At 37.2% G+C, this 10,000-nt stretch overlaps 1 protein-coding gene across 4 annotated transcripts in view; it reads left to right on the top strand.

The window, feature by feature from the left end:
• The window catches only part of LOC144970464 (muscle-specific protein 300 kDa-like), a 503,594-nt gene that overhangs the window by 188,287 nt on the left and 305,307 nt on the right, over nt 1–10,000 (top strand). For all 4 annotated transcript variants that reach the window (XM_078910148.1, XM_078910139.1, XM_078910156.1 and 1 more), the window contains 5 exons: nt 1,288–1,440; nt 2,317–2,481; nt 3,040–3,366; nt 3,860–4,015; nt 7,245–7,409. In XM_078910148.1, the coding sequence (XP_078766274.1) occupies nt 1,288–1,440; nt 2,317–2,481; nt 3,040–3,366; nt 3,860–4,015; nt 7,245–7,409 (966 nt within the window). The remainder of the gene's footprint in view (nt 1–1,287; nt 1,441–2,316; nt 2,482–3,039; nt 3,367–3,859; nt 4,016–7,244; nt 7,410–10,000) is intronic.

The following is a 10,000-nucleotide window of genomic DNA, read 5'->3' as shown; positions in this document are numbered from 1 at the left end:
TGCATCTCTGTTATTCTTTCAAGTTTCATCATTTTACAATATGAAAAATTAAGATCTTTTAAAATACCGTAAAGAGAGGTTTTCAAATGCACATTTTGCTGCAAAGAATTCGGAATGTATTTTATTTGATCAAAGAAGGTTCTTCTCTTCTCATAACTCACTGCATGACAGACTGTTCTGGGTTGCCTTTAGCATATTGCACTGATTATTACAGTTGACTACAGACTCCGTCTCATGAATTGATTTTTCACCAAATTGTTCAATTTTTCATTTAATTCCTGTTTGTTTACCATTCATGACCTTATTAAAGTATACTTTGGTTTACCCAATGTTTACCATTGTGGTCTAAATGCATAAACATCTCTGTCTAGCTGATTCTTCTACATATTTATTATAAGGAATGAACTTCCCGAGCACATCAGGAAAATTTCAAATTTTAATGTTTTCAAATATCATATCCTCTCATGGAATGGCCAGCCATGCAAATGAAATATTTGTAATTAATCGAACCGTACACACACACACACACACACACACACACACACACACACACACACACACACACACACACACATATATATATATATATTATGTTTCTTTTCTTTGTGTGTCATGATTGGAATCTTGATGTGGGAATGTTTTAAGGGAAAATGTATTACTATGTATTTTTATGCACTATGTGTTATAACCTATGTCGGTCAAAGGCTTCTATTAGCCTGACTACATTATCTATGAAACATTTTTTAAATGCCGACAATAAATAAATATTTGAATTGAATTGAATTGAGTTAAGGTAAGAAGAAAACAGGATCTAAGGCTAAGGAAAAGAAAGAAAATATATTTAGGAAAGGCAATTTGATATACTAAAAATATTGGGTTTTTGTTGTTTTTTTTCTTGATGATAGACCTTTGTAAAATATAATGGTTTGGAACAAAACGATGTTCCAGCAACCTAATTCATTAGCTTTTTAATGAATGAGAATGCTTTCGTTACTCGGTTCATTCCCTTGATTGGTAACTAATTCATAATCATAATGGCCCATACATACGAGTTTTATCTCAGTGTTCTATCGTTTTTATGAGTTGCATGATTTGTGAGTTGTTGAGTTAAAGTTATTAGTAGAAATTTATTGAGTTAAGTTGAGTTAAGTTATTATTAGAACTCATCAGACCCTTTGAAATAATATTTTCATACAAGTTGTCCTAGTGATGGTGGCCGCTGTATTGGACATTAATAATAAAGGGACAAATAATTCATTCGCCTTATACTGATTCATTTTATTACAGGAACTGGTCCAAGAAATCCGTGGCCAACAACGAGAAATGGACAAATTTACCGATGAAGCCCAAACCCTTCAACAACTGACCTCCGAGACAAGAGTCGGAAACTTTGTCTCCCAGCTAAGCACTAGATACCAAGCACTGCTGACTTCTGGAAAAGTGAGTATCACAGGAAATCCATTTTTATTATAAAATTTACTAAAACCAATCAATTTTAACCCACACATACTGAAAAAATCCACTGTTTTGTCGTATCACTAGTGTGGCTATATGGTTTAGTGATATGACACTCGCTTTCGGATCAGAAGGTCCTGGGTTCAAGCCTTGCTTGGCGCATTGTCTAGTCCTTGGAAAAGGCTCTTTACTCACATTCTCTCACCATCTTCTTCTTCTTCTAGGTTCCATGCCTGGTCCAGGCTTCGGATACTGCATGAATTATCTCTCTCCATTCCTCCCTGTCTCTCACCATACTCAAGTGTAAAATGAGTACCTGACCGTTAATAGCATTGTCTCTGTCCAAAAAAGATTGTAATATCGCCTAACAAGCATCAAGTCTTGTCCTACATGTTAAGCGTTGCTGTTAGCCAGGGTCCCTTTGTAAAGCGCTTTGAGCATGTTTAGTGGATATTGCGCTATATAAAAGATCAATTAAACAAAAAATTTTTGAAGTTTGTTGGATTTTTTTTCAATGGCTGTAGTAAGAACACCCAATCTTTTTTTCATCATGTTATAAGAGCACGGCATTGGTCATATTATAGAGTATGATTAGCTACGTTCTTCTTCATTTGAGCCGCCATATGTAACTAAGATGTTGTCCAGCCTCTTTTTCAGATCTTTATCTAACACGAGTTCCTGCTCCATAGTTCGTCTCTTTGCTGTGAACACAGGCTAGCAGTTGGTTTTATGTAATTACAATAACGATGTAAATAATGTGAAAATAATGAAACATGCACTAATGTGATTTACTGTAATTAATATCAAATTTCACCTTAAAATATCAAATACTTATACGTAAATAAATTCTCACCTTCCAAGGATCTGATCAAGAGATGTGAGCAAAACGTTGATGACCACAAGACTTTCAAGAGTAAATACGCCGAAAGCACTCAGTGGCTGGACAGGGCCAAACAGAAATTCTCTCAATGTTCCTCAATGGGAGGCACCAGGGCTGAATTGGAGGACAGGCTGGATAAAGTCCAGGTAAGTGATAGAAATATTCCGTTACGTTCTCAAATTGTTTGTACATTTATATATTATTGATACTCACTTGAACACGTTTGGGATTTCCGATGTATAAAACTGTTGGAAAAAAGTGGATAAGATGGGTTTTTAGAAATGGTTTTTTTTTATCTTGGAGATTTATATTTGAGTATTGGAAACGTCACAGTATATTAAAATCATGTATTTTAATGGAAATGTTATATTTATTATAACTATCATGATTTGAGCGTCATGTTTAAGATGATGGTCTTGTTTTGTTTTTTTTAAGTCATGATTTCATCCATATAAATAATAATGTGAAATTGATTCATCTGTGGTGTTTCATTCATCCTGTTTTGTTGATAAAGGGGAAACCTGAAACGTTCATTTGATCTGTTTTTGTAATTAAATTGAAGCTTACATTCACTTTCACATTATTATTTATTTCTTCAAGCTTCGAGCAGCAACATTTACATTACCCAGATTTCATCCATAGAATACACAATTTGTAGTGCTCTCAATGAATCATTGTAATTATTAATAATACGACTTAAACAGGATCTTGTCCGTGAGAGGGATGCTGGCTTTGCTAAGCTGAACCAGTGTGTGGAGGCAGGGGAGAGACTTTACCCTAGCACTGCACCAGATGGCAGAGAAGGCATCAGGCAAGACCTTCGTAAACTCAAGCTGGGCTACGAGAGTCTCTTCGATGATCTGTCTGCCATCCAGAGGAAACTTGAGGTTTCCCTGGTACAGTGGACTTCATTCGACGAAAGTTATGGTCAGGTGGAGCACTGGCTCAGACAGATGGAGTCACAGCTGGAGGGACCCACTCCTCTGAGGTCCACTCTAGAAGAAAAGAAAACACAGCTGCATAATTATAAGGTAAACAAACACCAGTTGGTTATGTAGTGGTTTTTAACGGAACAGTTACCGATACCGATTTTTCTAAAATCAAAATAAAATGATTTCATCTGTCAGAAAACTGGAATATATGAATGATATTGAGAAAAAAATAAAAAATAGATAAAGTCGAAAGATTATGTGTTTACATCATCAACACAGAGATGTCATGACGGTACAATACAGTGTGTCCAAATGAAAAATTTTGGTATGAATATCAATAATTAGAATTTTTAGTGAGTTAAAAGATTTACCTGGTCATTCAAATTTTTGAGTGTGTTGTGAATGAATACTAGCCAGCTCTTGTATTTTTGTTTTTGTCTGTCGATATCTTGGTAATTTAGTTTTATCTATTTGGCTTTTAAACCAATATCCACATGGTCTCATCCAATAAAGAAGTAAAACGTGGTTTTAATTCTAACAGATATCCTAATCATCATCATGACAATAAATATTTCTATGTTCTTTCATCTAGGCCTTACAACAAGACGTGCTGTCCTACCAACGTGTCATAGAGAGCATCAGTGATAAGGCCAATACCCTGGTCAAAACCAGCAGCAGTGACCAGGAACTGGCCAAATTTACCACCCAGACAGCAACCCGATACAAGAAACTCTGTGCTGCTGCTAAGGTAGGACATTTTTTATTCAGAAATGTGAGTGGAGCAGCCTCTTATTTTGGTAATAACAAGAAATGAAGTGAGTAGGAAAGTGCCAGAAGATGGTAGAGAATAAAAACTTCGCGGAGGGGATGGTGGCTCAAACCCGCGACCTTACTGGTACAACTCCTCCTGGCCTGGTATGAGCTATCCACGGCCCCCATTTATATGGAATGTCCTCCTCCTGCTCTTAACCCTCCATTCCTTCTGCATCCTCCTCCTCCTTCTCCTCTTTCTGCTCCTCCTCCACCTCCTCATCTTTTCCCTTCTTTGCCCCTTCCTTTCATAACTGACATTTAAATCAACTATTTTATAAATTACCCTCTGCTTTTTGCATAATTATACCGTATAGCAGTCAGCTGTCTCCAGAAAAGTGAGTGGAGCAGGCACTTATGTTGGTAACAACAAGATATGAAGTGAGTAGAAAAGTGCCAGAAGACAATAGAGAATAAATTTTTTTTTTTTTTTTTTTTTTTTTTCGCGGCGGTGGTGGGGTTTGAACCTGCGACCTTATTGGTACGACAACTCCGCCTGGCAGGTGAGAGCGTGGCTCTACCGTGTGAGCTATCCACGAACACAAAAATATTCGTTTCAAACCCAAAGTCATTTCTAGATCCCTCTCTCACCCACTTCTTGAGATCGCCGATTCGTTCACCACCATCGCGAAGTAATTTTGACCAGCAGTTAAGCTTAATAGCCAATATTCTCATCACAAACATATAACATAGAAACGATTGAGACATTGAGTATGCTCCGGTGTATGGGGTGAATTTTTAATTCAGAAAAGTGAGTGGAGCAGGCACTTATGTTGGTAACAACAAGATATGAAGTGAGTAGAAAAGTGCCAGAAGACAATAGAGAATAAAATTTTTTTTTTTTTTTTTTTTTTTCGCGGCGGTGGTGGGGTTTGAACCTGCGACCTGGCGGAGTTGTCGTACCAATAAGGTCGCAGGTTCAAACCCCACCACCGCCGCGAAAAAAAAAAAAAAAAAAACAAAAAAAAAAAAAATTTTTATTCTCTATTGTCTTCTGGCACTTTTCTACTCACTTCATATCTTGTTGTTACCAACATAAGTGCCTGCTCCACTCACTTTTCTAAATTAAAAATTCACCCCATACACCGGAGCATACTCAATGTCTCAATCGTTTCTATGTTATATGTTTGTGATGAGAATATTGGCTATTAAGCTTAACTGCTGGTCAAAATTACTTCGCGATGGTGGTGAACGAATCGGCGATCTCAAGAAGTGGGTGAGAGAGGGATCTAGAAATGACTTTGGGTTTGAAACGAATATTTTTGTGTTCGTGGATAGCTCACACGGTAGAGCCACGCTCTCACCTGCCAGGCGGAGTTGTCGTACCAATAAGGTCGCAGGTTCAAACCCCACCACCGCCGCGAAAAAAAAAAAAAAAAAAAAAAAAAATTTATTCTCTATTGTCTTCTGGCACTTTTCTACTCACTTCATATCTTGTTGTTACCAACATAAGTGCCTGCTCCACTCACTTTTCTGAATTAAAAATTCACCCCATACACCGGAGCATACTCAATGTCTCAATCGTTTCTATGTTATATGTTTGTGATGAGAATATTGGCTATTAAGCTTAACTGCTGGTCAAAATTACTTCGCGATGGTGGTGAACGAATCGGCGATCTCAAGAAGTGGGTGAGAGAGGGATCTAGAAATGACTTTGGGTTTGAAACGAATATTTTTGTGTTCGTGGATAGCTCACACGGTAGAGCCACGCTCTCGCCTGCCTGGCGGAGTTGTCGTACCAAATAGGTCGCAGGTTCAAACCCCACCACCGCCGCGAAAAAAAAAAAAAAAAAAAAATTTTTATTCTCTATTGTCTTCTGGCACTTTTCTACTCACTTCATATCTTGTTGTTACCAACATAAGTGCCTGCTCCACTCACTTTTCTGAATTAAAAATTCACCCCATACACCGGAGCATACTCAATGTCTCAATCGTTTCTATGTTATATGTTTGTGATGAGAATATTGGCTATTAAGCTTAACTGCTGGTCAAAATTACTTCGTGATGGTGGTGAACGAATCGGCGATCTCAAGAAGTGGGGGAGAGAGGGATCTAGAAATGACTTTGGGTTTGAAACGAATATTTTTGTGTTCGTGGATAGCTCACACGGTAGAGCCACGCTCTCACCTGCCAGGCGGAGTTGTCGTACCAATTAGGTCGCAGGTTCAAACCCCACCACTGCCGCGAAAAAAAAAAAAATTTTTATTCTCTATTGTCTTCTGGCACTTCATATCAGCTGTCTCCATACTTTTGTTACCTTTAATTGATGTGTGACTTTTGCATACCTGCCAACCCTTCCACTTTTGGCGGAATCATTCCTATTTTCACTCTTCCTGTTTGTACTATCTGCCATTGTCTCTAAAATTCCGATTTTCAAAATATGATGATAATGGTAAGAAGAAAAAAAGAACAAAGAGGTGTATGTGTGTGTGTGTGTGTGTGTGTGTGTGTGAGGGAGGGGGGGGGGGGGGGGGTTAAAAAGGTGAAATTCCTAATTTTTTGTTCTCAAATTCCTATTTTTAGGTGTTCTGATTCCACTTTTGGAATGTGAAGGGTTGGCAGGTCGGTTTTTGTCATGCCTTCTATTTAAGGATCATGAATTGAAGACAGATGTCATAGCGATATGACTGTTTATTATTATTATTATTATTATTATTATTGTTATTATTATTATTATTATTATTATTATTATTATTATTATTATTATTATTATTATTATTATTATTATTATTATTATTATTATTATTATTTTAATTTTAATTTTTGAAGATGACTTATTGATTTTTTGAGCTGAGCTTGAGCTTTTTTTTTATATAGGGCAATATCCACCAATATCCACTAAATGTGCTCAAAGCGCTTTACAAGGGGTCCCTGGTCAACAGCAACATTTAACATGTAGGACGGGTCATGACGCCTGTAAGGTGATGTTACAATTTTTTCGGATAAAGACAACGCTGTTAATGGCCAGGTACTCATGTTACACCTGAGTATGGTGAGATAATGCGAGTAAAGAGTCTTTTCCAAGTACTCAACTATGCACTGATCGAGGCTTGAACCCAGGACCTTCCGATCTGAAAGCGAGTGTCATACCACCAGACCACATAGCCGTAAATCAACTAAAAACTAAGTTTAATCTCATACATTTGTTTTCCCAATGCCGTCCTCAGGAGAGGGTGACCCAGTACGAAGACTTTGTCAGCGACCACCAGAAATACAATGACATGTACAACTCTTGCGTGGAATGGCTCAACTCTGTCAGGGAGAAACTGACGGCCTGCTCAGATGTGTCTGGAGATCGGCACGCCATCCAGAGCAGGCTGGATAAGATACAGGCAAGATCTCCTTGTTATCATTTGTCATAAGTTTTTTAAAATATTGTTCTTCTTGTCATTGTGTCTATATTGAATGATGACGATGATGTCATCGTTTGTGATCCACCGTCTCAACAATGTATTATGTCTGGAGGAATTTGGACAGTGAAAAATGACTTTAGGAAATAAGACGATGAGTAATACAAAGTATGGAGTGGGTTTTTGGGGGGTTTTTGGGGGTGGGGGTGGCAATTTGAGAAATAGTATTTATTCTTACCCACCCTAATGAAAAGGGGGTTCTGATAGCTCAGTTGGTAGAGCACCTGCTTTATATGTAAAGGGACCAAGATCGATCCCAGATGCAGTCGTGATTGTTTTCTTATCCCTCCCTACCCACTCTGCCCCCCCCCCCCCCGTCTACACAGCAGTGAATAAATAGGTAGCTGGGTCTCTTTGACCTGGTGGAAGATAGTTTGCGATAGTCTAATTTCCTATCCAAAGGGTAACAAGCAAAAATTGCTATTGTCTGTTTCACGCTATAGAAACCGGGATAAACTCCGGCTCCGAAGAAATACTTTTTTTTTTTGTTATAACGAAAAGAAATAAACACCAAGTTACATATTTGTGGCCATGAATTCAATCTCAGCACTTGAGTCACGTGACTTAATATACTGTTTTGAGACTGTGAATGACATATTGTATCGCCAACATTAAAAAAAGCTTTGACTTCATCAAGTCATATTTATCTGTGTAAATTGTATTTTTGATCTTATGATATTAAATTGTAACTCAACGTCTCAAAACGGTATTATGTCGGGATGAACCAGATACTAAAAAGTCAAATTAAAGTTAAACTGGACAAAATTATGAATGATTGGTATTCAGCAACCTGAAATATGATATTCATTCTCCTCAATAAAGTTTATAAACTCAACGCAAGTCTGATATTTCTGGCTTCAAATTCAATTTTCAGCATTTTAATCATCCCGACTTAATACCGTTTTGAGGTGAGGAGTCACAATTGTCATCTTACATCCAAGTCATTATTTATCACTATTATGATGATATACAACAACGTAATTCATTTCCATTATAATACCAGCAATGTTATCTCCCCATTTACCGATTGTTGGAACCAAACGTGGAATGAATTCTCCAAAACAAGTTGAATATTGATAATTTTTGTTGTCTAATGGGCCGTGTAGACGTCCAGTTAATTCATCCACGACTGACCGAATGGATATCCACTAACTGTAGATAAAAGTGACAACAATCCATGAAAACTGAATGTGTGAATGAAGAATTTAACTGATATCTGACTGAAAACTGCGGCTATGTGGTCTTGTGGTATGACACTCGCTTTCGGATCAGAGGGTCCTGGGTTCGAGCCTCACTCAGCGCATAGTTAAGTCGTTGGAAAAGACTCTTTACTCACATTCTCTGACTGTACTCCGGTGTAAAATGAGTACCTGGCCGTTAACATCGTTGTCTTTGTCGGAAAAATTGTAATATAGCTTCGCAGGCGTCATGTCTCGTTCTACATGTTACGTGTTGCTGTTGGTTAGGGACCTCTTGTAAAGGCTTTGAGCACTTTTAGTGGATATTGCGCTATATAAAAGCTCAATTATAAATTATTAAATCAGTTTGTGGATATCTATGTGGTTGTGGATGAATTACCTGAATGTCTAAATAGCCCAATGATAAAAGTCTTACGAGTGTCTTTCCACCTTTGGTCCTATCATTGAGTATTCATGTATCTCTTCCGTACTACTGCAGCATCTCTTAGTCACCTTACTGTGCTTTGATAATCATGTACAACTGCTGATAATAATACATAGCTTTTTGAATTAAATGCAATATTATTAAGAATAGACAAAAGTAAAAATTGTGAATTCTAATGGGTGCATGATTTTTTAAAAAGCCAATCTAGGCAGTTACAGATGATAGTTGCTTGAAATCACACATTACCATAAGAAGAAATAGTGAAATGCTTAAATCTTAACGTCGTGAATGAAGGCCATTAACGTATGCTTTATGTAATGTGATAAAATAGCTGTCTTAACAAGCTTTTAAACTAGTTTAAAATGGCTAAGTTTAGTTTAATGACAAAGGTGTTTAATACATGTAAGATAGCTGATACAAAAATATGCATAACTGGTGGCTTATACTTTATGAAATGAACATTTCATTCCGTATGACCTGCTGGAGGAGTAAATGATGGCAAATGTATTTAATGAGGAGTAAAGACATTAAGCTTAATATGTGTAAGCTTCAAAATTTTTCAAGCTCAGAAAAAAGCATTTGTCATGCCATTACATGAGACTCACAACGATATTAGAATCTAACTCTGCATTCCATTAAGTGGACTGCTTGACTGTTTCTCAGAGATCAGCAAGAAATAAAGTTCTTTGTAGGCAATTAGCTACAAGGATTCAATAGTCTGATGTCACATCTGCCCAGCAACGAGCAGCTTGGTTCTAATCAAAGAAAATCGGTACTTTATATTCTTCATGCTGGCTAGAACATATTCACATGTCATGTGATCAGAATGTATAAAAGTCAAAACACGTTCAAATTTATAATGTTTTTCTCCTCTGGATACACTTTTATGC

Source organism: Berghia stephanieae, chromosome 1, assembly GCF_034508935.2.
Source record: "Berghia stephanieae isolate SIO BIC M18660-M18661 chromosome 1, UCSD_Bste_1.3, whole genome shotgun sequence".
NCBI classification, from domain to species: domain Eukaryota; kingdom Metazoa; phylum Mollusca; class Gastropoda; order Nudibranchia; family Aeolidiidae; genus Berghia; species Berghia stephanieae.
The sequence above is the reverse complement of the archived record's forward strand: the minus strand, read 5'-3'. Positions and strand labels throughout refer to the sequence as shown.